This window comes from Oryx dammah, unplaced genomic scaffold, assembly GCF_014754425.2.
Source record: "Oryx dammah isolate SB20612 unplaced genomic scaffold, SCBI_Odam_1.1 HiC_scaffold_12, whole genome shotgun sequence".
In the NCBI taxonomy this organism is placed as follows: domain Eukaryota; kingdom Metazoa; phylum Chordata; class Mammalia; order Artiodactyla; family Bovidae; genus Oryx; species Oryx dammah.
Window position 1 is genome coordinate 71,547,791 of NW_024070196.1, and position 27,898 is coordinate 71,575,688.

The 27,898-nt window shown below is 63.7% G+C and overlaps 2 protein-coding genes across 3 annotated transcripts; one reads left to right on the plus strand and one right to left on the minus strand.

The window, feature by feature from the left end:
- The first annotated feature begins 231 nt into the window (after positions 1 to 231).
- Positions 232 to 14,995, plus strand: CDC45 (cell division cycle 45). 2 transcript variants are annotated; one of them, XR_005723006.1, is made up of 19 exons: positions 232 to 694; positions 804 to 863; positions 1,980 to 2,072; positions 3,436 to 3,573; positions 4,329 to 4,475; positions 5,177 to 5,232; positions 5,663 to 5,711; positions 6,475 to 6,536; positions 6,936 to 6,986; positions 7,177 to 7,296; positions 7,601 to 7,732; positions 7,851 to 7,949; positions 8,501 to 8,659; positions 11,319 to 11,457; positions 11,532 to 11,615; positions 11,931 to 12,008; positions 12,364 to 12,440; positions 13,715 to 13,780; positions 14,826 to 14,995. XR_005723006.1 is itself a non-coding variant. In XM_040251264.1 (19 exons), the coding sequence occupies exons 1-18, from the start codon at positions 644 to 646 to the stop codon at positions 13,777 to 13,779; spliced, it is 1,701 nt and encodes a 566-aa protein (XP_040107198.1). In that variant the 5' UTR covers positions 232 to 643; the 3' UTR covers position 13,780; positions 14,826 to 14,995. The 2 variants fall into 2 exon arrangements, 1 of the variants encoding a protein (XP_040107198.1); XM_040251264.1 differs by having other exon boundaries at positions 11,931 to 12,049.
- A 2,071-nt stretch (positions 14,996 to 17,066) lies between these two features.
- CLDN5 (claudin 5) lies at positions 17,067 to 18,330 on the minus strand. The gene has a single exon (XM_040251277.1). It carries the CDS (start codon positions 18,217 to 18,219, stop codon positions 17,563 to 17,565), a length of 657 nt encoding a protein of 218 aa, XP_040107211.1. The 5' UTR covers positions 18,220 to 18,330; the 3' UTR covers positions 17,067 to 17,562.
- Between the last annotated feature and the right edge of the window lie 9,568 nt (positions 18,331 to 27,898).

Below are 27,898 nucleotides of genomic sequence, written 5' to 3' on the forward strand. Positions count from 1 at the left end.
GCCGCCCGCCAGGCTCCGCGGCCCGCGGGCTTCTCCGTAGGGCTGCCATTTCCCTCTCCAGCGCTCGAGCGCGCGTCTCCTGCTTGGCAGGCGCGTTCTCTACCACGGAGGCACCTGGGCGTTCCTGAAGTGAAGGGCAGTGAAAGTGAAGTCGCTCAGTCGTGTCCGACTCTGCGACCCCACGGGCTGCAGCCCCCAGGCTCCTCCGTCCCCGGAATTTCCCGGGCCATTTCCTGCTTCAGGGAATTCCTGAAGTGCACAGGAATTTAATTTGTGGCGAGGTTTCTTTAACCTGGAGATTCCAGCTGGAGGCGGGAGCGGGCATTTTCCCCCCCCCCCCAAAGTAAAGTGTACGGAGCGTAGGGGGGGTCTGGAGAATCGGAGTCGCTTGGGACTTGCGCGACCGCAGCGCGTGCAGCCGGTGGAGGACGATCCTCTAGGGGCGGGCCGGAGTAGTCCTGTCGTGAATGGCGGAGCCTAAGTGTCAATCAGAAAAGCGGGGCCAATCAGAAGAGCGGAGAGGCGGGGACCTGAGTCACGATTGGCTGGCCCCGGGCGATCGGGGCGAGCCCGGACTTGGCGGGAGTCTTGACCGCGGTCAGGCTCGCAGAGTCCCTTCCCGGGGTGTCCAGGCGCCGCGGTCATGTTCGTGTCCGACTTCCGCAAGGAGTTCTACGAGGTGGTCCAGAGCCAGGTCAGCCCCTCCTGGGCTCCGAGACGGGGAAGGGCCGAGGCGCGCGACCGTGGGGGCAGGAGGGGCCGGGGTTCTCGGGGCCGCTCTCAGCCGGCTCTCCTCCCGACAGAGGGTGCTTCTCTTCGTGGCCTCGGACGTGGACGCTCTGTGCGCTTGCAAGATCCTTCAGGTGAGGCCTGCCGGCGGGGCCGGCGAGGGCCGCGGGGGCGCCGGGGGCAGGCGCGAGGGGAGGGGCGCGGCGGGAGCTCGGCCTGGGGCGGGGACTCCCGCCAGGTTGCGCCCTGGGAGGGACCGGCAGACGTGGGGCGCCTTCTCGCCGCCGGGGCTCGAGGCAGAAGAATCTGACAGGCAGGGCACTGGGGTGTCATCAGGGCCTCTGGAGGTGCTGACTCCTTAGCCTGACAGGGAAGAGCGTTGTTCGGTCCTGTCCGACTCTTTGTGACCCCATGGACTGCAGCACACCAGGCCTCCCTGTCCTTTACCATCTTCCGGAGTTTACTCAAAGTCATGTTCATGAGTCAGTGATGCCATCCAACCATCTGACCCGTTATCCCCTTCTCCTGCCTGAGATCTTGCCCAGCATCAGGGTCTTTCCCAATGAGTCAGCTCTTCTCATCATGTGGCCAAAGTATTGGCACTTCAGCATCAGTCTTTCCAGTGAATATTCAGGGTTGATTTCCTTTAGGATCGATTGGTTTGATCTCCTTGCTGTCCAGGGGACTCTCAAGAGCCTTCTCCAGCACCAGAGTGTGAGGCATCAATTCTTCAGTGCTGAGGAAAGATCGTGGTTGTTCGGTTTTAAATACGGTTCAGGGGTTCCCTGATGACTCAGCAGTCAAGAATCCACCTGCAGTGCAGGAGATGGGGGGTTTAATCCCTCCGTCGGGAATATTCCCTGGAGCAGGAAATGGCAACCCACTCCAGTATTCTTGCCTGGAGAACCCCATGGAGCCTGGCAGGCTACCGTCGATGGGGTTTCAGAGTCAGGCCTAAATGACTGCGCGTGTGGCCACGCAAGCAAGGCTTACATGAGCTTTGGTCAGGCCCTTGGGTCAGGAATTACTCACTGAAAACCTAGAAATACCAAGTTTTTCAGCAGTGTTTTCCTTTGGCGATGGTCAGCAAAGCTGAAGTATACAGTTCAGTGAACTATCATGTTCCCGTGACCTCCTTGCTGACGTCAACGTTTCACTGACCTTACGTTAGCATCTGTTGTCTCTCAGCCCATCTTATTTTTTTCTTTTCGTGTGCATTTCAACATGGTTTGAAAATACTCTCTCTTCAGGCCCTGTTCCAGTGTGACCACGTGCAGTATACGCTGGTCCCAGTTTCTGGGTGGCAAGAACTTGAAACTGCATTTCTAGAGCATAAAGAACAGGTATGAGAGATGCATTTGAGAATATTGGGCTTTATCTCTCAATTGCAGCTTCTTAACACTGAGCACTCTTTCTGTCTCTACGATGGGGCTTCCCAAGTGGTGCTGGTGGTAAAGAATGCAGGGTTTCTACAATGGCTTCTGTGTATTTCTAACTATCGACTTTCTTAGGCCGCACAGAAGAGAGAGTGAGCTCTGTGTGCGGGTGACTTACCCTCCAATCGCAGAGAGAAAATTACAACAAAAACAAGAAAGTGGATATGGACAATCTCTAGCTTTGAACTTGTGTTTAGACACATTTCACTTGCAGGTGCTTGGAATTTGGAAGGTTGTTTCTGATACAGCTTGGTTAAAATTACTTTACATTAGACCATTATTTCACATTTATTTTTCCAAGAAGTGTATCCCAGTTTCCAACTGGAAATTCAGGAACATACTTTCTCCCTTTGGAATTTGGGCAATAGAGACCAAGTATCGTCTCAGCTCTACATGGAGCTATGATGAGAGACAGGACATCTGAGACCCCACCGCCCCCCAGGGAGGGGCTGCTGTCTGGAAGAGGGTCCCAGAGTTTCTGGCTGCAACGAGGACTGTCTGGCAGAGACAAGCCCTCACCTGGTGCTCCTGTCTTCATGAGAGGGACCTATGCCAGGTCACATTTACAAGGAAAGAGTTTCTGTAGTGATAGGAGGTCACGAGCGGCTTTACTTAATGTTTAGTGTTGCTTGCTCCGCGGTGCCCAACTCTTTGCAGCCCCGTGGACGGTAGCCCGCCAGGTTCCTCTGTCCATGGGATTTCCCAGGCGAGAATACGGGAGCAGGTTGCCATTTCCCTCTCCAGGGGATCTTCCCGACTCAGGGATTGAACTGGGTCTCCTGCATTGTCAGGCAGACGCTTTACCCTCTGAGCCCCCGGGAAGCCCCACTTAATATTCAGGTGCCTGTTAAATGCGAGCTGCCTCAGACTTGCTGGATCTGACCCGCTGCAGTGCCGCCAGCACAGAGAGGAGTCTGTAGCAGGAGAGTGAGTGACAGGCCGGGTGGGACCCCGCCATGCATTTGAACTCTAGGTCTGTCCACATCTTCTGAACCCCACGTCTGACGCCAGAGGAGATTCGGCCTTTGCCTACTCCTCGGAGGCAGGACAGTCATGGTGCCCGCCTCACAGTGTCGTCCTGGAAATGAACTTGTGCGTGGGGTTGTTAAAGCACTCGGCACAGGCCAGCTGTGGCCACATCTGGAGCCCCTTGCCAGCAGGGCCTCGCCGTGCATCAGGCTGGGCGAGTCCCTGCAGGTCTCGGGCCTGGTGCTGAAGGCAGACGGCCTGCCCCGCGTGCTTGCTCACCGCGCCCCTCTCCTTTGTCCAGTTCCGCTACTTCGTCCTCATAAACTGTGGCGCGAACGTGGATCTGCTGGATATCCTTCAACCCGATGAAGAGGCTGTGTTTTTTGTGTGTGACACTCACAGGCCAGTCAACGTTGTGAACGTGTACAACGACACCCAGGTAGGCCGGACTCCCCGAGCTCGCCCGTCCGTCCGTCTGTTCCTTTCATGCCACAGGGTCAGGCCTGGTGTTCCTGGCAAGGCATGTGTCCCCCCCTTGCCGACAGGGGCTGGAGCAGCCTGAGGACAGGCCCTGGTCTTGTCCATCTCTGATGAGAAACACGGCACCTCCCTCGGAGGTGCTCAGAAGGCATGTGTGGGACTCGCTTGACCCAGGAGGCACAGGGTCCGGAACCTGCTCTGAGTGCACCCGGAGCTCAGGCCAGCCGGCTTTATTGACTACCGGGACCTCAGAGACACCACCCTGTAAATGGGGCAGGATGCTCCCTGGCTACCCGGGTGGTGTGGGGTCCAGGACGGTCGTGTGGGGGCCCGGCGAGCCTGGCGTGCCCTCTCAGATGAGCTCTCTGGGCCGCCCGTGGGCACGCACCCACAGTAGCCTCAGCCCTGAAACCCTCTCACAAAGGACCGCGTTCAGGGACAGGACTCTTGCTCGCTGCGAGGTCACGGGTCTCCGTGTCCTTGGTCGGAGGCTGAGGTGCAAGGTGTTTGTTTTGCTGGCTGAGTGTGGGCCTAAGAGGGAGTGTTTTATCCAGAACTGAGTGACTGCGCAGGCGTTCCGTCTGCAGGCTCCGTACTTTCTGGGTACTGAGTGGAGTGCAAATTCAGGAGATAAGATTCTGGGAGAGAAAACGGGTGATGGATAGTTTTCCCTCAAGGAGAAGGGAGGTTGATGGCTTTGTGTTTTAATCGTAGATCAAACTGCTCATTAAACAAGATGATGACCTTGAAGTTCCCGCCTATGAAGACATCTTTCGGGATGAAGAGGAGGATGAAGAACATTCGGGAAATGAAAGCGATGAGGGGTCAGAGCCCTCTGAGAAGCGCACACGGCTGGAGGAGGTGGGTTTGGGCCTTTCACCACAGTCTTAAGGAGCTGGTCACTCCTGAAGGTCAAGGGTCAGCCCAGAGCATGCGGGCCCAGGCAGAGCTGGAAGACAGCAGGTGTGGGCGCTGACTCTGGGCAGAATGTCTATTTGGATGTCCTGCTCATTTTTTAATTGGGTTGGTTTATTTGTTTTTTTTTTTAATTGAGCTGTTTGAGCCCTTCTGACCAGCCTGGGAGTCCCACAGGCGTGAGGGCAGGGTACAGGACGCCACTCGGCACTGTGAGGAAGGTCAAAGAGTTCTTTGTTAGTTTACTAACAAAACCTGGAGGTTTTGCATAATAACCTTCACCAGGTGTACAGTTCCGTGAGATTTGACAGATGCATGAAGTCATGCGATAGGGAGACGTTCCATCACCCTCCGGAAGGTCCCTCATCAGGACCATCACTCGCCTTTATAAGCTGGTTCTGACATCACTGCGGATCCACACGCACGTGTCAGAAATGAGTTGAAAGCACATATGTGCTTTGCCCGTGTCCCCGACGGTGACCTGTCACAGCCGCTGAAATAGTCGGGACGCGGGACGCCGCCGTCACCAGAGACGCCTGCTGGTGCCCCCCCCCCACCCGCTGGCCTGCCGTCGGCTCAGAACCCCCCCAGGCTGGGGCTGAGCTCCCGGCTCTTTCTCAGCCCTCTGTTCTCTTTGTCGTGGTCAGGAGATCGCAGAGCGAACCCTGAAGAGGAGACAGCGGAGAGAGTGGGAGGCCCGGAGGTGAGACTGCGTCCAGTGGCGGGAAGGCGGGTCAGCAGCGCCCGTCTCTGCTCCACGTTAGGGTCACGGGCTTGCTTGAGCGCCTCTGGGCCAGCGCCTGCAGGATGGCGTGTGGGCCCCTCCGTTTTGCTTCTGGTCCCGCGAGGGCCAGGCCGGCCCTCAGGTCTCCCAAACACGCTGTCCATTCGGGGTGATGCTCTGGCCCTTTACTGTCGTAATTTCTAAGTATAGAGACTCCAGTTTACAAGCTGTCACAAATTGGACCGACTGCAGCTGTGTGAAGCATCTCGTAGGCGTGTAAAAGAAACTTAAGTTGCCCAGACTCCCCTTCCCCCTGCAAATCGTGTTTCCATCGGGTTTTAGCATCTTCCCCAATGTTTTCTTCCTGTTCTGCTTCCTGGTGAAGACCCGGCATATTGTATCCTTACAGGAGGGACATTCTCTTTGACTACGAGCAGTACGAATATCACGGGACATCGGTGGGTACAGGCGGGCGTGTGCACGGTCCTGGCCGCACTCTGGTGGCCACTGTCCTAAAACGGGCAGGACCCGAGCAGGACAGCGCGTGGCTTTGAGGCCTCTCCCAGCCCCACAGCCGCCTCTGTGTGGCCCGGGAGGGCGGGGCCCTGGGCCTCTCCTGGGTGAAACATCCCTCAGGCCAGGGCTGCCCAGGGGAATGACATCTGTTGTTTCTGCTCATCGTGAGAAACACTGAACACGCCTGTTGGTCTGTGCAGGGGGCTGGGACTCTGGGCTCGCACAGGCCCGTCAGCATCTGTGTGTCCTGGGTCGAATTTCGTACGAAAGATACATCGTGTCAGCTTGAGGTCGCTGAGCACAGCTCGGGACCTTGAGGAACCCCAGAAAATAGATTTCCAGCGAAGCATGCTGTGTCTAGTCTTAGGGTCTGGTCCTGGAGCCCTGACTCTCAGCCCGTATTTCCAGAGCCCTTGTGTGGCTGGGGCCCCACTGGCCTCTACAGGACAGTCCTTCTGTTCCAGCAAGCGGAGGGTGCTGGGGCGGAGGCGGGCAGGCAGTCTGGGTGGGAACGGACGCTCGCTTGGAGGCCAGTCTCTTCAGAGCTGCTGAAGGAGACCTGGAGTCTCAGGGCAGACAGGGTTTAGGGCCCCCAATCGGACCCTTCTCCCCCACCCCAACGCCGCATGGGACATCGGGGCCGGGCAGCGTGGGCTGGGCCCTGCCCTGAGCAGGACCACTGCCTCAGGCCTGTCTCTCTTGTAGGCTGCCATGGTGATGTTCGACCTGGCATGGCTGATGTCCAAGGACCTGAGCGACATGCTATGGTGCGTGGGCCCCTCTGAGCAGCCGGGCCCCCCGCAGCCGGGTCGGGACCCTCCCCAGTGCTGGCTGCGGCCCCGTCATGCACTGTGCAGGGGCCTGGTGGGGGGGACAGCGGAGCTTCACGGGCACAGAGGGTCCGGGGGTGGGGCCTGGGCTGTCAGCCCTTCCCAGCTGACCACTCGGCCTTGCTGCCCAGCAAACTTGAATGTGAGGTTTGAGCAAGCCCACGTGCCGCCTGGCACCTTTGCAGCCCTGGCGGGCGGTGAGCTCCAGGGCAGGGGTGCCCGCGAGGTACCTGGGTCTGCTGAGGGCCTGGTGCAATGGAGCGTCTGGGTCAGACCCCCTGGCCAGAGGTGCCCGTGAGTGCTGCCCGCCTGTTCACAGCTGCATCCTCCCTCCAGGTGGGCCATCGTTGGACTCACAGACCAGTGGGTGCAAGACAAAATCACCCAGTAAGGGCACGTCCCCGGGCTGCCTGAGGTCGGCCGCAGCGGGCTTGCTGGAGGGGCTGTGAGGAGGGGCTGCCGTGGGCCTGGGGCCAGTCCTGTGTGGCCTTGTGTGGACACTCAGCAGCGGAGGTGGCGGGGGGTTTGCCCCGGGCCCAGTGGGCGGGGCGGCGAGCCCAGGCGTGCTGTTCTCCAGGGTGAAGTACGTGACCGACGTGGGCGCGCTGCAGCGGCACGTGTCCCGGCACAGCCACCGGCACGAGGATGAGGCGCACGCGCTCTCCGTGGACTGCGCGCGCATCTCCTTCGAGTACGAGTATCCTCGCCGCCCCACCCGTGTCCCCAGGACCAGAGGCTTGGGAGGGCCCTGTGGGCGCAGGCTCTGCTGTGTCCAGGAGCGCCCAGTGTCTTGGGCCGGCAAGAGCTGGAGATTCCGGGGGTGGGGGGGGTGGTGGCCACAGGGTCCCCTTGATCTCTGTGCATCACACCTCCCAGGCTCTCTGTCCGGGTTGAGTGCCGCTGAGATCGGGGAGCGCCAGGGCCCGGAGTGGCTGGTGGTGTGGGGGCTGGCAGGCGGGTGTGGGCCACTGCGCAGCCGCTGCTCCTTGACGCGGGCCCAGCCTCCGCCTGGCGCTCTACCAGCACTGGTCCCTCCATGACAGCCTTTGCAACACATGCTACACGGCGGCCAGGTTCAAGCTCTGGTCCCTGCACGGGCAGAAGCGGCTGCAGGAGTTCCTCGCAGATGTGGGGTGAGCGCCCGAGGCCCCGCCATGTGGTCCCCCACCCACCCCGCGGAGTCACGGATCTGGTCCTTCTGGAGTGGCGGCCAGGGTTCGCGCCTCCTGTGACCAAGCGCCCCCTCCCCAGCCTCCCCCTCAAACAGGTGAAGCAGAAGTTTCAATCCATGGACGTTTCCTTGAAGGAAAATTTGCGGGAGATGATTGAAGAGTCTGCAAATAAGTTTGGGTAAACTCAAATTTCTGTGGATTAAACTTTGTCAGGGTTTCAGTTTTAGCCACGTTCTGAGAATAATGCAAAAAATGAGACTATGCAAATGATTGGGACCTTCTCTTTGGGTTGGAAATAGGACCTCTCAAAGTACCTGAAAAGTCTAGACTTGGGGCCGAGATGGAGACGTTTGCAGTCAGCCGGGCCTGTCTGTCTCTGGACCCTGGGATCCCACTGGGGCCGGGTTCAGACGAAGTGTGCCCAGCGGATCTGCTGGCCCTGCTGGAGGGCACGGCCTGGCTGCTCCTGGCGTCCTGGACGCCCGCCCCCTGCACACACACAGCCAGCTCCTGTCGCTCCCCACGAGCTGACGGCCTGGTGCCGGGCGCTCAGCATCCCTGCTGCGGGGCTGGTGTGCGAGCCTCCTGCCCTACCTGTTCTCTGACCAGAAGGGCCGTGCCGTGAGAATCCATGGGGGCCGGGGGCGGGGGTGCCGGCCCGCGAGCTGGCCCAGCGCGGGCCGCCCCGGGCACGTGCAGACGGCCGCCGCAACGCTTGCCCCGCTGCAGCATGAGGGACATGCGCGTCCAGACTTTCAGCGTCCACTTTGGCTTCAAGCACAAGTTCCTGGCCAGCGACGTGGTCTTCGCCACGATGTCACTGATGGAGAGCCCCGAGCGCGGCTCCGGGACGGACAGCTTCACGCAGGCCCTGGACAGCCTCTCCAGGTAGTGGACGTGGCCGCTCCCACCCCCGCCCCGCCCTGCCGCGGAGGCCCCCGGCCGCGGGCGTGCCCGGGGGCGCGGGAGACACGTGGCCGCTTCAGGGGGCGCGCTTCCCTTCCGCCTGCCTCTTAGACTCCGGCTCTGCCTCGCCTCCCGTGCCTCTTCAGGCGCCTCTCTATTTTAGTCCGGTCTTCTTTTCTGAAGTGTTTTCCTTCCGTTTCTGGCCTTCCCCTGTCCCGCTTCCTGAGACACACCGTCTTTGAGTGTCTTCTGACTTGTTTCGAAATAGGACGTCCCGGTTCGGGGCCTCTGAGGACGTGTCTTTCTAGTTAGCCTTCCTTCTGGAGAGCGAGGCCGTCCTCCTTGACCGTGTTCCTGTCGTGACTGACCAGATCAGGCCGTTTCGCGTGTGTTGGGCGTTTGGCCTTCCTGACTGTTTCGGGGGCCCTGCCCTGGCCCCTGGCCTCTGCCGCGAGCCCCGCGTGGCCCCCGGGGCCTCTGCCCGCGGCTGCCCGGCTCTCCCGTCTCCCGCCGGCCTCTGCGCCCCTGCCGCCCCCGCTCCGGTGCTGGCAGTGCGGCTGCCGGCCAGCTGGGGGCCTCCTCCCCCTGCGCTCCGCTCACGGGCAGGCCTGTTGCTCCCCTGCGTTCTGAGCGTGAGTCTGAGAGCCAAAGGTCACTGGTTCTATAATGTCGCTGCTCCGTCTTTATCTAGGAGTATGGGAAAGTCCAGACACTGTACCGTCGGCCGTCCCCACCCGTCTTAGAGCCGGTGGGCCAGTCTCGGCCATTGTCCGGGGACTTCCTGCCGCAGCAGGGCGCTCAGCCCCGTCTGTGTGCCTTCCCCCTGTCCAGACAGAGCTGCCTCTATTGTTAGCTCCTTCTCAGCTTTAGCGTTCTCACGTCTGGGTCTCCTCTCCCCTGGGTCTTCTCTCCCCGGTCGGTGAGGAAAGGTCGTTGGCGGCCCTCGTCTTCCCCTCCCCCGCACCTCTCCAGATGTGAAAATGCTCCCGTGGGTTCACGGTTGATCATGCTGAATCGCGGGCAGAGGACCGAACGTGAGCTGTCTCACCTGTGGCTGTGGGTTGCTTCTAAGGGGTGAAGCTTAGTGACCAGTGGTTCGTGGTTGGGCTGATGAAATATCCCAGCGTCACTAACGCAGGGGGGGTGTGTGTGTCAGTCACTCGGCTGTATCCACTTCTTTGTGGCCCCATGGACTGTATCTGGCCAGGCTCCTCTGTCCATGGGATTCTCCAGGTTAGAAGACCAGAGTGGGTTGCCGTAGCCTCCTCCAGGGGACCTTCCTGACACAGGGACTGAAGCCGCGTCTCCTGCTTTGCGGGAGGACCCTTTATCGTCTGAGCCACCTGGGCAGTGCCCGCATCCCTTCCGGCCGTGCAGCTCTGTGTTCCCCGAGCCTCCTTTACCGCATCCGGTTTCCCAGCTCTCACTCCCGAGCGCCTTCTGTGCAGGAGAGCCTGGGGCTGTGGCCCCAGCTCCAGGCCATTAGGCCTGCCCTCGACCACCCGGACGGTGCCCCCGGGCTCCTCGGCTGTCTGCGCTCCCTCGTTTTACAGGAGTGGGATTCTCAAGCGGGTCTTGAAGAAGGGGCTGCTGAGGGAAAGGCTCTGTGCCCTAGCGTGTCTGACAGCGTCCTCCACCCTCATCCGGGTGCTGGTCTGGCTCGTGCGGAATTCGGGGTCCTCCCCGCCCGCGGTGCCGAGCAGAGGCCCACACGCTTTGGCTCTTGTGTCCCTGTAAGTGCACCCCAGACCCCGCCTGCAGCCCTTGGGGCCCTTCCCGGTTCTCGGTGCGCAGGAGGTCTGTGGTGGGTGGGGTGGGTGTTGTTTCATCGCTAGGCTGAGCTTTTGGGTGAGTCTTCACTGTCCCCCCAGCCCCCGCCCCAACACGTCTGTTTCTAGATCCTCCTGGGCCCCTGGAAGGATGCTCAGCCTCTCAGTCTCGGGGTTGCCTGCTGCCTCCCGCTGTCTGTCTCATCTGTGTGAGGGCTCTTCTGGACTTTACCCTGTAGCCTTCAGGGACTCTTCCGTGGTGCAACCATCGTTCCTTCCACAGACACGCCTCAGACTCTGATTGTTCCATGTCTGTAGCACCCTGTTCTTGGTCTACGACCACTATCGCCCAAATCTCTCTGAAGACACCAGTGGACTTCATTTCAAGCATGCCTCTGGTTCCAGGCTATGCCCAGCCTCCTCTAGGGCTATTTCTTTGGGCCACAGGTCTTTCTCGAACGTCTGGTGCTCCTTAGTCACAGTTCCGGGTGCAGGGCAGTGCTGCGGGTGCCTAGCAAGCGCTGGGTCTCTGGGGACGGTCTGCGGGTGGAAGGCACGGCCTCGTCTTGGCAGGTGGGGACCAGTGTGGCATTTCGGGGTCCTCGCCTGCTGGGTGTGAAGGTTCGCTTGAAGGCCTCACTGCTCCACTGTGCGGAAGCCCCCTGGAGTGGGAGAAGGGTGGGGGCCCTGGCACCCCCTCCTCCCCGGTCAGAGCTCTGCAGGGCGCCTCTGCTGACTCCCAGCCTCCTGTCCTCCAACACGAGCCCCTCCCCGTGACGCCCATCCCCGTGGATAAGCACCGTCGCTCCTTCTCACGTGGGAGCCGGGTGCCCCCGCTAGCCTGTGGCGCCACCACGCATCTGCCGTTGCAGGGGTAACCTCGACAAGCTGTACCTCGGCCTGGAGCTCGCCAAGCGGCAGCTGCGCGCCACGCAGCAGACCATCGCCAGCTGCCTCTGCACCAACCTCGTCGTCTCCCAGGGGCCCTTCCTCTACTGCGCCCTCATGGAGGTCAGCTCCCCTGCGCGCACCCCCCCCCCGCCAGGCGCTCTGGACGCCCCTGACTGCCCGCCCTGCACCCACAGGGCACCCCGGACGTGGCGCTGTTCTCCAAGCCCGCCTCCCTGAGCCTGCTCAGCAGACACCTGCTCAAGTCCTTCGTGTGCTCGGTGAGGGTGGGGCCCCTCTGGGGCTGGGGTCCTGTTCAGCAGAGGCAGGTGGGGAGGCATGGGCCTGGGAGGGTCTCCTGCGGGAGTTGACAGCCGCTTTGGGACCTGGAGCAGGTCGGGGGGAGCAGCCAGGGGCTGGGAGGGCCTCCTGTAGGAGGTGACAACCACGTCAGGACCTGGAGCAGTTGAGGGGAGCAGCTGGGGGCCCCGGAGGCTGGGGCGGTAGCCTGGGACTCGGGCGTCTCGGTGCTCCTGGGCGCTGGGGGCGCTCACCCGGGCACAGGCCGTGATCGAGGAACACTTCCCCCCCAGCAGACAAAGAACCGGCGCTGCAAGCTGCTGCCCTTGGTGATGGCCGCCCCCCTGAGTGTGGAGCAGGCCACCGTGACTATGGTGGGCATCCCCCCAGAGACCGACAGCTCGGACAGGAAGAAGTGGGTCCAGGGACCGGGCCTGGGGGTTTCCAGCCTCAGTGCCAGGCCGGGGACGGCCTTTTCCACCTCGAGGAGGGCGGGCCTGCCCCCCAGCACCCTGCGCCCCCTCCCCTGCCCTCCCCTGGTCCGTCCCACCCCGCCCTGTGTGCCTGGGACTCCACCCCACACAGCTCCGCAGGGCATGGGGGGTGCTGGGGGCACGTCCGCCCAAGGGCTGAGCAGGGCTGGACTTGGGGCCAGGGAGGGGCCAGCGGCCATCCAGAGTGGCCTGAGGCCCCAGGTGGGGGTCGGCGAGCATGCTTCTGTGCCCCCAGCTTTTTCGGCCGGGCGTTTGAGAAGGCAGCGGAGGGCACCGACTCCCGGGTACTGCACAGCCACTTCGACCTCTCGGGTGAGCGTCCCCACACGGCACCCGTGAGGCGCCCAGGGCCCCCTGCCGGCAGCCCTGCTACCTCGGGCCTGCGCCCTGGCCCGGCCTCACGGTCCAGCCTGAGGCCACTTCCCCCAGACCCCCGAGACTGCCCGGTGGAGGCTGCGGGGGCCGACCCTTGGGGGCCGCCCGCGCGCATACCACCCGTGGCCTCCGGGCGCCCGGGGCGGGGCAGAGTCACGTTCGGCCCTGTCTGCTGTCCTCTCCAATGTGGGGCTGCACCGCGGGGGGCAGTGAGCCCAAGCTGCTGTGACAGAGCGGCACGGCGGGTGGGGGCGTGAGATCGCGGAGACGGACTCCGCCCCGTGCGGGCGGCCAGCTGGTCAGGGTGTCGCAGGGCTGCTCCCCCGAGGCCCCTCTGCTGGGTGTGCCGGCGCCGGCGTCCCCCCGTTTCCACAAGGGTTCCCGTCAGGCCAGCTCAGGTCCCCCATAGTGACCCCCAGAAACCTGGTCACCTCTTTGAAAGCCCACTTCCACGGACTCCCTTGCTGGTTCAGTGGCTGAGAATCAGCCTTGCAACGTGGGGAGCACGATTTGAACCCCTGGTTGGGGAGCTAGGCGCCCACGTGCTGCGGAGCTGCCGGGCCGTGTGCTCTGGAGCCTGTGGGCCACAGCCAGGGGTCCCTCACGAGACAGGCCTGGCAGCCAAGCCAGGCGGCACAGCGGGCAGGACCCCGCCTGCCGGGACAGGAGATGGCAAAAGACGAGGGCTCCGTCCGGGATCGGGAAGCTGCCCTGGAGGAGGGCATAGCGACCGTCTCGTGTTCCTGCCTGGAGAATCCCACGGACAGAGGAGCCTGGCGGGCTACGGGCCATGGGGTCACAGAGTCAGATGCGACTGAGGCCCGAGACCTGCCTTCCCCCCACGGCCTCCGGGTGGAGCTGGCGTCTTCCCGCCAGGCCACTCTCGTTGCGGCCTCGTGGAGGCGGTCCCCCCAGCGGCAGCCCCCTCCTCCCCTTTCAGACCTGAGACTGGACAGGTGGTGCTGGCTGGCCGGCAGGACGCCCCAGCTTCCCCAGGCTGGGGCCTCCGGGGCCAAGCTGCTCGGCTCCCCCGCTCCCAGGCGGGTGGGTGGCTGGGCCAGCCTGCCCCTTCTGAGGGCTCAGCAGGCCACGTGGGGCAGAGTGCCCAGGGAGCCAGGCGCGCGTGGAATGTGGGGGGCTTGCCGCCGGGCCGCGGGAGTCAGTGGCGCCCCCGGCCCTGTTCCAGCGGGGTTTTCCTTTCATTAACGCAGTGATTGAGCTGAAGGCCGAGGACCGCAGCAAGTTCCTGGATGCGCTCGTGACCCTGCTCTCCTAGGGTGAGTCGGGCAGGCTGTGCTGGAGCTTTGCCACAGAGCCCAGCTTCTCACACTCGAGGCCGGGCGGGGCCCTGTGGAGACGGGCACAGCGCCTTGCCCGGGGCCGCCTGCCCAGGCGAGCAGGGCTGCAGCAGCCGCGCTGAGGGCTGAGCTCATTAGGCTCCTGGGGTCCCTTCCGGGGAGCCGGCGTCTGCCCTGCTCCAGCCACCGGGTTAGTCAGGCCCTGGGCTGCGACCCGCAGGACATCTGCTGACACACTGTCACCGACAGTCCAGGGGCTGCTCGCCGCCCCCGCCCCAGGGCCCTTGGGAGACGGGTGGGGTCCTGCTCTGTCCAGTGAGCCTTTCAGCCCCGGCCCCTGCCTCGGAGGCCCGGCCCGGCCCCGCCCCGCGCCCTGGCTGGGACACAGGCCCCATCCCAGCTTTGATGTGGGGATGGGGGTCCCTCCTGCCGGCCCGAAGTCCCCAGCCCCTGGTTCTCTGCTGACCTCAGGGCATCGAGCTCCAGCGGCTCCGCTGAGAACAGTCGGGGGCCTCCGGGACCCCAGGCCCTCTCGGGGGGAGCACGGGGCTTGGGGTCAGATTTGGGTCTCCTGTGCAGTCTGTGGGGGACCCTCACCAGGCTGCTCCCGTGTCCTCATGTGAAACAGGGTTGACACCCCTTGGGCCTGGAGGGTGGGGCCTCAGCACGGGCCCATGGGGGCTTGAGTCAAAGGTTCCAAGTGGGGGTCTCTGCAGCAGGGTGGGCATTGGGGACAGACCCCTCCCTGCAGCTGGCCCAGTGATGACATCGTGTCCTGTGTGAGCCGCACGGAGCCTGGGTGGGCCAGCCTGGGAGAGCGGGGGGCAGCCCTGGGCGGGGTCCGCAGGGGAGGAGGTGCTGGGCCAGGTGGCCTCTGGTCTCAGGCAGGCGGACGGCAGGGACCCCCAGCTGTGAGTGCCGGGCCGCTCGGAAGCAGCCAGTCGACCAGAGGGCCTGGTCGCCGTCTGATCTGGGGAAGCGTTAGAGCTGTTCATGTTTATCTTTCCTTTTCTGTCTTTTCCAGAGTCTGATCTCTTCAGAAGGAACCTGCTCCTGCTTATTCATGTTAGCTGGATTTTATTTAGGTTGTGAGTTACGGACGTGGTTTTAGACGCAGAGACTGGTTTTTAACGGAATAAAATGGCGCCTTGGTCTTGGGTCTGGTCACAGGGCCAGCACCTGGTTGTTCCCTGAGCCTTCTGTGTCCAGAGGCGCCTTGGGCCTGCGCCCTGGGCACCCTGCCGCCCAGCAGGAAGCCCACGTGGGGGTGACCTCGGGGCTCCCTGGACAGCCGTGGGTGGAGCCCCGGCCCCCGGCGCCCCGCTGACCGCCATGGTGCCGACAGAACCACCTGCCCCAGCCTCCGGCCGCTTCCTCTGTCCACTGGCCTCAGACCCACGCTCTTGACCGCGCATCCGTCCAGGCCTATCCTCCACTCACCCCAGCGCCCGTCTGCCCAGGCGTCCCCGCTTTGCGGCACCCCAGGCGGGGACTAAGCACGACGCCCAGTTCAGGAAGGGGGGCCGAGGGCCCTTGCGGTCAGCGCCAGCCGTGTCCTGTTACAGGAGCTCCAAGCTGGGCGGGCCTGCAGGTCTGGAGCCGTGGGCCGGGCTGTCCCGGAGCACCCGCGCGGGCTGAGGGTGGCCCATTGGCTGGGAGACCGTCCTTCACACGCGTGGCTGACACTCCAGCCTCTCTGCCTGGAGTTGAGAGCCAGGGAGTAGGCAGGCTGGAGGAAGCAGAGTGGCTTGGGCAGCCGTTAGGTTGGTGGGAGCAGCCCAGAATTCAGGTCCAGAGGTTGACCGTGGGGCGGGGCCGGGTCGGGGTGGGGGGGGCTGGGGGAGGGGGGTGGGCAGTGCGGTAGCTGCCCTGGGGCCACGGCTGCTCGAGTAGAGTCTGCCCCTGCCCGGGAGAGTCGGAAGTCTGCCCTGCTCGGGGTGGGGATGGCAGCCTGGCCCCAGGGCCCCACGCTCCCCACCCTGGTCGTGTGCAGGAGCCAGAGCTGGGCAGCGACCATTCAGGGTCCCGGCGGGGACCTGGGCCCGCAGTCAGCTCAGCAGTGTCCACGTGCTGTGCCTGGCGCTGGTGGGGCCCTGTGGCCAGGGCAGACAGGCTGAGCCCAGGACCACACACGCCCCGTCCTGGGGGCTGCTCCGGGTCAGGCTCAGGTGGCAAGGCTGCCGGGGCCTCTGCCCCGGTGCCCGGCCCCTCTGTGCTCATCCTGCTGCGGGGAGCTTGCGCCCCCAGACGGTCCAGCCTCCCTGGAAGTCCTGGGACTCGGGGCCAAGTTCGCAGCAGCCGCCCTGAGCCGTGCCCTCAGGTTCTGCCCCTCCCCGCGCGGCAGCCCGCCCAGGCCTGGGAGACTCCTTGCCCCGGGACCCCAGGAGCCTAATGAGCTCAGCCCCCTCAGCACCCAGGCCTCCTGGACGTGAACTGGGGCAGGTGCCACGCCCTCCCCACGGGCAGGTCTGGACCTCCTCCAGCAGCCAGGATCCCATCCACTCGTCCTGCCCCGGCGTTTGGCAGACGGGGAAAATGCATTAATTCAGGGTGCTTAGAAGAGCGCTGGAGGCACTGAGTTCTTGGTGGCTGTCATGGGTCTGGCCCACTCTGCCCCTGTGGGGTGCCCAGCCAAGGCCTGATTAGGGCCAGCACCGGCTCCTGGGGGCCCCAGCCCTGGGAGGAAGGTCACTGGGCACCCCCAGCAGGGGCTGGCACGGACATGCTGGCGGCTGCCCGGGTCTGGGCCGGCTGCCAGGACACCAGGGTGGGTGCAGGTCTATGCAGGGAGCCAGGGTGGGGGGCTGGAGTTCAATCTGGACAGCCAGCCACCAGAGCCCGTCTCCCCACTGCACGTTGGCAGCAGGGACCTCATCGGCGCTGTGCAGATGCCTGCCCGTGGGAGCGATCCAGGGATGGCTGAGCCCTGGGAGGGCAGGAGGGAAGCACCTGCCCGGTGGTGCCTGGCTCCCAGTCCCCTTGGCAGAGCCAGCAGCCCTGGTAACTGCATCCCAGGACCCCCCCCCTCCACGCTGGCTGGGTCCACCTGCAGCGCCCGCTGGGGTCTGCCTCAGCGCCTGCACCCACCCCTCCCCCGGCTGTTCCCGCCCAGTGGGAAGGCAACCAGATGGCAGGGGACCTAGGAAGTGGCCGTGGAGTCTCCAGTTCCCAAAGGGCCAGCCTTGCTTATTGGGAAGAGATGGGCTGGGTGGGCGGGTGAAGGGGCTGCTGGGGACAGGAAGTGACACCGGGGAGGACACAGGTGGGAGGGCGTCCAAACCGTTTACTGAGACTCGCACCCCTACAGGCTGCAGGGGTGGGCAGGGCCCCGGCCCCACACCCGGGTCTGGGGTCTGTAAGCCTCGCCTGGCAAAGTCCGGGGTGGGGGGGGACGGAAGTCCAGCCCGTGGTTGTAAACGTCCCTCTGGCAGTCCAGGCTGGGGCCCCTGGGCTCACTCTGTCCCTCTGAAGTGTGGAGGCCCTGGGGAGGGAGCGGGCATCTCCAGTCCAGCGCCCACACAGCCGAAGGAACGCGCGCCCTGCCCACGTGGTGGGGCCAGCACCGCGCGGGAAAAGTCACTGCGCGAGTCCTCCCGGGCGCGCATCGCCGTTGCGGGGCAGGGCGCAGCCCAGGCTGGCCGGGCGGCGGGAGAGGGCGGGCCGCTGACCAGAGTCCAGTGTGGGCGCAGAGTCCCGAGTTCGGCGGAGCCGGCGCGCGGCACACCCCAGCGGAGGCCGGTCCTCCCTCTCGCGGCCCCGCCTCAGACGTAGTTCTTCTTGTCGTAGTCGCCGGTGGCCGTCGGCCGCCGCGACGCCGAGTACTTCACCGGGAAGCTGAAATCGGGGCGGCCGGTGCAGACCCAGGCGCCGCAGCACACGAGGCCGCCGCCGCACATGAGCAGCGCCGAGGCGGCCCAGCCGATGTAGAGCGCGGCGCCCAGCTCGTACTTCTGAGACATGGGCACGGTCGGGTCGTAGAACTCGCGGACCACGATGTTGGCGAACCAGCAGAGCGGCACCAGCGCCAGCAGCCCGCAGAGCGCGTAGAGCGCGCCGCCCGTCAGGGCCACGCGCGCCTTGGCCGGGCCGGGGGCCACGCAGGTGGTGCACTGGGCGCCCGCCAGGGTCACGAAGAGCGCGACGAGCGCCAGCAGCACGGCGCCCACGGTGAGGGCGCGCGCCGCCTGCACCTCGGGGCTCAGCGCCAGCACCGAGTCGTACACCTTGCACTGCATGTGGCCCGTGCTCTGCACCACGCACGACATCCACAGCCCCTTCCAGGTGGTCTGCGCCGTCACGATGTTGTGGTCCAGGAAGGCCGTCACCTGCCACATGGGCAGCCCGCACGCCAGGATGAGGCCCACCCAGCCCGCCAGGCACAGCACCAAGCCGAGAATCTCCAGCGCCGCCGAGCCCATGGCTGGAGAAGAGACGCGCGCCCGACGGCCCGCGGCCTCGGGGCGCGAGCGGCTCACTCGCTCGGTCTCCAGGCCTCGCGGCCCCGCAGTGCAGCCTCGGGTCTGCGGGGGCGTCTGGAGGGGCTTCCCTTTTGAAGGTTCGGGGGCGGAGTCTGCCCCCTGCCCCGGGCAGCCAATCCGCGCGCGGCCATCTGTCCGCAGCCAATCGCTGGCACCGCCGGCAGCCGGAGTAAGAAACAATCACCCCGGGTAGCGGGGTAGCGGGGTAGCGGGCTGCGGGGGCGGGAGGAATCTCTCGGAGCCCGGCCTCGGCCCCAGACCCCGGCCCGCCGCTGTCCTGGTCTCGGCCGAGCGCATTCGGGAGTGGCCGCGCACGCTCCGCGCCCCACCTCCCTGTGCGCCCCACCTCGCCGTTTCAGGAACTGCACGACCCCGAATCTGCACCGACTTCCCCCAACACATTCCGGAACGAGCCGGTCAGTCCCTGTCTCCCGGGCCAGCTCCGGTTTCCCTGGCCCCGATCGGCCGGCGACCCCGCCATCACCACTGCGCCAGGACCTGGGCTGGGGACTTCCTCGACCCTGCTCCTGAGTTACCCAAGCATGGCGCGACTTGATCCTCCAGGAAGCTCGCCCTGGAGTCCCAACCCAGGGCCCTTCTCCGCACCCCGGCCGCTATGGCCCTCCAAGGGTCAGCACTGTCGCCCCCACAGGCCGAGAAGCCAGGAGGGCCTGCGTGGGTCAGGGTTCCAGCTTTGTCCAAGTTCCTGCCCAATGGTACCCGTTGCTGGCGCCTGAGGCTCCCACCCTAGACAACGGGACCTTCCCACGGCCCCGGAGACCCTCAGCTCTGTCCCTGCCGCAAGGGCTTCCTCTTCAGAGGAGCCACCCACCCCCTCCTCTGAGGCTTGGCTCAGGAAGGCCGGGGGGCTCCACAGTGACCCGCGCACAGGTGGTTCTCCAGGAGCCGCCCTGGCTCAGGGCTCAGCTGCCCACCCCCCCCCACCCCCCCACCCCGCTCGGCCTCAGACCAGGCTCTGGGGAACAGCTGGGGCGGGGCTCTGCCCTTCCCCTCGCGTCAGCGGCCCTGGCACCCCGGCCCCTAGGCCCCCCTCCGGAAGCCAACATGGAGCTTCCTGACCAGGAGGAAGAGCCCCCATCCTCGCTAGAGGCGGGAGGCGAGGGATTTCCGGGCATTCTTCTGCACAATGGCCCAGCCGGCTCTCCAAAGGCCCGCTGGGATGCACACTGGACCCCCTGAGGCTCAGGTCAGACCCGGGCCCCTTTCTGGCAGCCCCCCTCCATCTGCCCCCTTGTCTGGAGCAAAGTCCACCCTGGAGTGGGGCTGCTCGCACCCAACGTGTTCCCCAGTCCTGGTCCTTGACTGTTGGCTCCTCTTCCTCAGGTGACTGAGGACATCTGTGGTCCCGCACGGGGAGGCGCCGGAGGCAACTCTGCTGGGCCCTGTGGGACTGCGGGGACAATGTTACCCCTTCCTTCACCCCAGCCCCCTCCCCCCTGCAGGGATGGAGCCCCAAGGACCACTGCCTCCCAGACACCTCATTCCCTTCTTCACTCCTGCTGCAGACCCTCCTGGACGTCCCCTCTCCCTGTCCATTCCAGGGGGCCCAGCCCTACCACCCTCCCACCCTTCCAGTCTTGCTTCCCCACAGCCCGAATCCAGGGGCCTTACTGAGTAACGCCACCACCACGCTCCACCCTGCCGTCTCCCAGGGTCCACTGCTGTGGCCCCTCAGGTCACCTAGACCCCCTCCGGGGTCAGGCTTTGCCTAGAATCCGCTGCAGCTCGCCCTGCCTGCAGACAGAGCACCAACTCCAGGAGAGGCCAGGGGACGTGAGCCAGCCGCACCCGCCACCTGCCCTCTCTCAGCCCGCAGACTGGCCCGTCTACACCCACAGCCTCTTCTGCCTGCACCGTGACGCGCCTACTAAGGACATGCACCTACCAAGCTGTGTTGCTAAGGGGATTCCTCCCAGACGCCTCTCTGCCCCCAAGCTGCAGCTGCCTGTCTGCGGGCTGGCTGACCCCAGCACGGGGGCCATCCGCTTGGGTGGGGCCGCCTGCCACCCCCTACGCCCCAACACCTTGGGGCTGAGGCCAGCACAGGGCTCGCCCCTCTGCCCACCCTCTCACCTTCCTTTGCCACTCTGGGCCCATCCGGTCTGGTGCCCTGGGGAGCCCCAGGGAGGCTACACCTCCTTGGGAATGGCCTCACAGTATCCTTCGGACTGGAGGAAGGCCCTCTGTGCCCACCTCGCACACCCTGATTTCCACCCCAGCACCGCTGTTGGTCGTGGGGCCGGCCGTGGTTGAATCAGAGCTGTCACAGAGAGGCCCGGCCCGGCCCATGGGGGCGTGAGGACCTGCAGTCCCAACACGTCCTGTACACGGGCACCGTCTCCAGGACACCCGCCCTCCACCAGGGGCTGGCCTTTCAGGTATGCCCTCGGCTGGGAGGGTGACACCAAGTGACGGAGGACGTGATGCTTCAGCCCAAACCCAGGACGAAGCCCCGCACGGGAGCCCAGAGGCAGAAAAGGGCAGGAGGGGGCCGGCGGCCTCGGGATGATGGGCGTGGCGGGCCCAGGCCCACAGGCCAAGGCTCCAGGGGCACCAGGCTGGGCGGGCTTTGGAGCCCTGATTTCTGGCGAGGGGGCTCCCAAGCCAGCCCGCCAGCCAAGGCCACCTGCGCCTCTGCCGCTATTGTTCCGCCTTCCCAGGGGAAGCACGGCGGGCCTGAGCCGGCAGAAGTCAGTGTGTCTCGAGCAGCTGCCGGCTGACCCTGCGCCGGGCAACCCGGTGGCCTTCCAGGGATGATCTAAATTTAGGCTCCAGATTTCAGAGGACTGGGCTGTGGGAAGCCCTAAGTTAAGGGATTTTATTTTGGGAGCGGGAGCGGGGAGTGAGAAATAACACCCCTCTGTCTTCTGGCTTTGAAACAGTTAAGGACGTTTTCCTCGGGGCACTGAGCTCTGCTGGGCCCTTTCCTGGCAAACTGGTGCTCCCGAGGCAGCTCCCCAGCAGTGCCAGGACTGCCCCGGGCCCACGGCGCCCTGTGTGGGGGGTGAGGGGGCCGCTGTGCCCATCCCAGGGTGCCGTGACAAACAGCTGGCAAGTCCACAGTTCAGACGAGGGATCAGGGCTCTCCCTGCCCCGTCCCGCCACTGATGAGAGGGAAGCCCCCCACAGTGGACGCCGCAAGGCTGGAGGGAGACAGCCACCGAGCCGGACCCTCTGCGGCCCTTCCTGAGCCCTCCAGGTCCCTGAGACGGCCTCCCGGCTCCTGCAGCCCTCGCGGCTCATCCACGTCGCTCCCGTCAGAGTGGGCACCGCCAGCCGGCCGGCTGGCAGAACAGGAGGGCACTGCGGCTTCGCCTTCCCCAGCAGGGAGGGGAGCCCCCGGCGGCAAGGGGCCCCGTTGGAGTGTGCAGTCCCTGTGCCCGTGTGGTTGGCCCTGGACAGGGTTTCTCGGGGGCTCCACGCACTGGCGGCAGTGGCCTGCACCGCCTCCTGGCCTCGCTGCTCGCCCCAGCCACCCCGTCCTCGGCGCGCTGCGTTCTGCAGCTGTTTTATACTCTTTCCACTCAAGATCAGTGGAGTGACTCTGGGTCCTTTTTCATCCAGCTTCGTATTGTAAACAGCCCTACTCTGTTAGGTCCCCCGCTGCCCCAGGAGCCGGGAGGGAGCCCCAAGGGAGCCCTCTGCCCGCCCTTGCCCGGAGCGGGGCTGTGACCAGCGTCCCAGTTCTGTAAAGTGGGGGTGTAATGGGCTCATCAAGGGCTGTCATGGGGCTTAGTGAAGGGCACTTCCTGTCTCAGGGTGGACACTGGATTCACAGTATATTGGTGACGGCCATCTTGGTAATTATGCAACCATCCCTCAAGACACTTATCAGAAATAACAATTCTTCTATTGTAAATAATGCCTCGGGGAATATCATTAATCACGAGCCTTGGTATTTCGGATAATTTCCTCAGGAAAATCTCCTCCAAGTGGCATTTCTGGCTGACAGCCCAGAGGGCGTGTCCCCTACAACCCCTGTCTGCATATGAAGCTGCCCCGAGCGTCACTAGCTCTAGGCAGTCACAGCTTTTAAACCTGACCGACTGCACAGGTACAAAATGGCACCTTACTTTAATCTGCGTGTCTCTGCACAGTAAGGAAGTTACATTTTTTCCCAATTACACTGCTCAGTTTTATTTCCTCTTTGGTGAAGTGTCTGTGTGCACACAGCCTTGGTGTTTTCTCTTGTTATAATATATGTGGCATATACTGTTTTGCTGTTTTTTACTTAACCTATTAATGATTGTTTTTCAAAATGTCACAGAAGTTTGAATTTTTGAGTGTTCAAGTCTGTTGAGGTTTTCCCTATGCACTGTTTGTCTTTAGCCATCAAAAACTCCGTGTATATCCAGAAAATTCAAGTAAGTTATGATTCCTTACAATTTTCTGCTGTATCTCCTCATGTCAAGGAGGGCTTCTGATTCTGACCAAGATGCCCAGGACTAATTGGAGGGTTTTGCTCAGGAGCAAAAACGTTGGGGGGTGCAGATAGGAAAGAACAAATTTAAAGCCAGGACCACAGGATTATTCCATTTGAACAAGATTTTTTTTAAGGGACTTCTGTTCTAGTTGCGGCGTGTGGAATCTCATTTCCCGACCGGGGATCACACCCGGGCCCCTGCCCTGGGGGCCTGTAGTCTTAGCTGCTGGATCACCAGGGGTCTTGGTGGTCACCTTCGGGAGGCAGTAACCTCCAAAGTTCCGACCCTTGCCCTGTCCCCACAGAGCGTCCCCACCACCTCCTGCAGGCTCCCACGCTGCTGTTCCTCTGCGGCTGTTTCACACACTCAGGGCCAGTGCGTGTGCAGGGTCCACCCTAGAGGATGCCCCCAACCCCTGCCTCCTCAGGCAGTGACCACGCCCAGCTTGCCAGGCCGAGAGCAAAGGGCAGGAAGGAGCTGCGAACGCAGGCCGGCGCCCCTGCGGCTCCCAGGAGCCAGTCCTCAGACGCTATCGCAGCCTCTTGCTGGCATGCTCAGGCCCTCGGGAACTGGCATCCAGACCAGCCCTGGTCCAAAGATGGGGTGAGTCAGAGCTGGATGTCCAGGCCCAGGTTGACCACACCAAGGACGCGGGGCGGTGCTCGCAGCCACAGCCCTTCCCGGGAGGCCGGTGCGGAGCATGTGAACTCACCCTCGGCTGCCCAGGTCACCCCCTGCGGACACTCCCTTCCTCTCACGCTTTCACTGAACAGGCACGAGCTGTCCCAGCGGGGCCTCCCTGCAGCAAATGGTGGCCCAGCAGTGCCCACAACGCCCAGGACGCTGCCTCAGACGGCGTCTTCGGCTCTGCTTCCCCACAGACCGTGGGCGGGATGCAGAAGAGCCAAGCACAGGGATCTGGCAGGCCGGAGGCTGCAGAGAAGAGCCGCCTCTCACATGCTTAAAGGAAAGGGCCGCTCACCAGGGCGAAGGGGCCATCAGGCATCCGGGGGGAGGACAGGCCCTGGGCGAGGGCAGAGGCAGGCTCTGGGGGGCCCCTGGGAATGAAGCTGGGGAGGAGAGAAGCCGCCATTCCAACAGGCATGTGGTCGCGCCTGGCTGAGGGACAGTGAAGTCTGGTCCTGCAGCCAGGCAGCCAGACTCGGCTGAGCCCAGAGTGCCCTCTTCCCAGGAGTTAGGCAGGGAGGCACTGGGACGGGATTCGTGGACTTCAGCGCATGTGAGAATTAGCCAGTGTGGCGACCATATAAACGCGTGTCCCTAGATCCCACCGCAAATCCCAGCACTCGTGGCCGGGGCCTGGCAGCTGCTCTGAGGGCCCTGTTTGGCAGCACTGGACCCAGAGACCACAAAGCAGTGACTAAGCTGGGAGGCTGGGAGGGTGCCTGCGCTGACTTCCCAGAACGGAGCCAAGAGAACCTGGGTAGAGCCAGGGCTCTGTGCTTCCCCTGCGGAGGTAGGGGTTCCATCCCCGGTCAGGGAACCAAGGCCCTGCCTGCCGCAGCACACCGCAGGAAAGGGAAAGACACGGGTGTGAGCTTTCGAGTTATGGAGGGAAGAGCTGCAAACAGTGAAAGAAGTGGCCTCCAGGGAGGACTGGAGCAGGGCAGGCCTAGTTGGTCTTCGCTCCTCACAATCTCAACTTTCTTTTCTTAAATACAGCCATGACCTTTATTATTAAAAGAACAACAAATACAAACAAAAGCGACGGAGAAGTCAGGAGGAGGGGCGACTGGCCCACAAGCTCCCGTGCCTCCTCGGGGCCTCGGCCAGTGGCTGCACGTGCAGTCTGCCACCCCGCTACGGGGCAGGGCTCCCCTCCTTCAGCATGGACCACACCCTCGCCACCGCCCTCCAGAGAAGTGAGCACTGGCACCTGAGTGCCCGCACGAGGAGGGCGCTGCCGTACGAGGGAGTCCGGAACCACCACCAGGAGTCATACAGCCCTGACCTCTCTGGGCTGCAAGGGACCTTCCCGAGGTCGCACAGTGACCCAGTCCTTCCCGGAACCAGTAGCCTTCGGGGCTTAAAAAGATAAGCATAAAATAAAAAGGAAAGCTTGCTCGGAAGCGGCTGTGGGCAGCTGGCTCAGCCTGCACCGTGAACTCAGCAGCCAGCCATTTCAGAGGTCCGGGCGGGGGCCCACCAGACAGGATGTGCTGAGGAGCCACGTGGAGACAGCTGCTTCTGGGACAGGGATGGGTGATGACAGCTGTGTCCCCGGATAGCCGAGGGCTTGGCTCCCACCAGGGCCCCGGCTCCACAGGGCTGTTTCTGAGGTGAAGGTTATCGAGGCCAAAGCCCTCTCGTCCAAAGCCAGACAGCCGCTGCCCCTGTCCACAACGCAGACGGGGAGGTGTTACTCCTTCCCAAACATCCTGCGCCGGCAAAGGACAGGCTTCTAAACTCAGGGGTCCAGAAACCTCTGCTTCCCCATGGAGCAGGACTGCAGAGGGAGGGCTCAACGTGGGCAGCCTGGGGCCTGAGCCTCCGACGCCCCAGCCAGGGTGACGCTGTGCTCTGCTGAGCTGGTCGACCGACTGGGGAGTCAGCATCTGGGGGGTCCTCGGGATGCAGGGGGCAGTCGGGGGCCGCTGTGGTAGAGAGGCTGCTCAGAGGACACCGCACAGGAGCGGGGGCTGGCGGCTGGCAAAGCTCCGTTGCAGGGGGCGGGGGGCATCCCTGTTTTCCTCTAACAGTGCTGCCACGCAGGCCAAGCCTGCCTCGCCCGGAGAACCCCACAGGCAGCACCGGATATGGCCCCCTGCCGAGGCCGGCTCCAGCCCTCAGTGCCTTCACCCTGGCCTTGGGAGTGGGGCCAGCCAGCGCTGGCTCTTCCACCCCGGTTCGTGGCCAGGTGTGGGTCAGCATCTCCCACCTTCAGCTTCTCACCTGTCGAGCGGCTGATGGGTGTGCTCCAGGCATCAGCATGGCACCAAGACCCACAGAGACTGCCCAGCCTGTGAGGTTGGTGACAGCAGCAGCAAGCACACTCACCTGGCACTTGCCATGCCCCCACTGAGGGTTAAAACTGTCTTCTTTTTCGGCCACGCCCGCAGTGCAGGAGACCCCGCTTGCTTCCTGGGTCGGGAAGATCCCCTGGAGAAGGGCTAGGCTGCCCACTCCAGCATTCTTGGGCTTCCCTGGTGGCCTCAGCTGGTTACAAATCTGCCTGCCATGCGGGAGACCCCCAGTTTGATTCCTGGGTTGAGAAGATCCCTTGGAGGAGGACACGGCAACCCACTCCAGTATTCTTGCCTGGAGAATCCCCATGGACAGAGAAGCCTGGCGGGCTAAAGTCAATGGGGTCGCAAAGAGTCAGACACGCCTGAGCAACTAAGCACAGCCCAGCTCGACATGTGGGATCTTAGTTCCCTGACCAGGGATCAAACCCGTGGCCCCCTGCAGTGGAAGCTCAGAGTCCTAACCACTGACTCACCAGGGAAATCCCCCAGCATAGCTGCAGAAGTGCGAGCCCTCTTTTCTCGCTGGCTGTGGACAGCTCAGTTTGCAGAGGCTGCCCGTATTTCCCGGCTCACGGTCCCCTCCAGGCCTGAAAGGGCAGCCAAGTCCCTCTGACACTTTGGCTCTCTGACCCTGTGTGCCTCCTTCCACCAAGCCTCTGACAGCTGCCTTCTGCCCTGCTTCTAAGCGTTCAGTGATCCCACTGCATCCACCCAAGAAACCCAGGATGGGCTTTCCCCTCTACGATCGGGCGAACACACCCCTCGTTCCACCTGCAGAGGCTTACATAGCTGTGCGGAGAGCAGGGTCTGACTGACTGTGGGAGAGGAATCTGTGGTGTCTGCCGTTAAGAGTTCTCCCTACTAGAGCTGGCCTTTGGGAAATTAAACCCAAAGACTGAGAAAGAGGGTAACAAAACTCACACAGGTGGGAACGGCATAGAGCGATGGCTCTGAACGGACAAGATGGGGTTAAGTCAACGTGTGCTTTGTTCTGCAGAAACTGATGATTAAGTTGCAGAAAGTTCCAAACACCAGATGTCCCCCAAAAAGTCACGGTGCATTCCAACCCACTCCATTATTCTTGCCTGGAGAATCCCCATGGACAGAGGAGCCTGGCGGGCTACACTCCATGGGGTCGCAAAGAGTTGAAGACCACTGAGCGACCAACACACTTCGTGGATTTTGGATAGAAGTCCTTTATCAGGTATGAGTGTTGATTGCCGCTTGCAGGCTTTCTCTACCGCGGAGCGGGGCTTCTCTTGTTGGAGCCCCAGCTTCAGGAGCTGCGCTCAGGGCTCAGAGGCTCCGTGGCACGCGGGAGCTTCCTGGACCAGGGACTGACCTCGTATCCCCTGCGTTGCTAGGCAGACCCTTAGCCCCTGGACGCCCCAGGGAAGCTAGCTCCGCCCTTCATTTTCTTGATGGGGTCCTTTCAACGTTGATTTTCTCCGGGTTTCCTGAGGACTATTTACAGAAGTATCCCTCACCCTCTCTGGGCTGGAGCTGCGTGAATTCCACCACCACAGCGGGGCGTGGAGAACGGGCTCCTCCCGCCACCCACCGCCGCCTCCCCGCCGGGCAGGCCTGCCCTGCAGCCCTGGGCCAGGCTCCGGGCCTTCTCCACGCGGGCCGCGGGCCGCCTCCGTGTCCCGCTCGTAAATCGCCGGGCAACAGGAAAAAGCCTATTAAACGTCCTGCTAGGCGCGCTAATAAAACCAGTCATAGTGACACCAAAACGCTCGCGGAACAGCCCCCACCGCCGCCGTTCCCTGACGACCGCCCGGCACCGAGCTCGCCACGCGCCCGCGAGGAGCCGCCGCGACCCTCCTCAGCTGCGGCGATGCCGAGCCCGGCCCTCTGTTCCCGGTGCCGCCAGGCGCGCCCGGCTGCCCAGCCCGGGAGGCACAGACGGCCGGGCCGCCGGAGGCCAGCGCTGAGGGGCGCGCCTCGGCTGCCTCGCCGCCGCCGCCTCGGGGCTCGGGCACGTGCCCGCGCCAGGACTGCGCATGCGTGCGCTGTGCGCGGGGCTGCGTGGGGCGTGCGTGACGCGTGCGTGAGGCTGCGTCAGGCGTGCGTGGGGGCTGCGTGACGCGTGCGTGGGGCTGCGTCAGGCGTGCGTGGGGCTGCGTGACGCGTGCGTGGGGCCTACGTAGGGCAGCGAAGGAGCGTTCAAGACGCGAGCTGTCC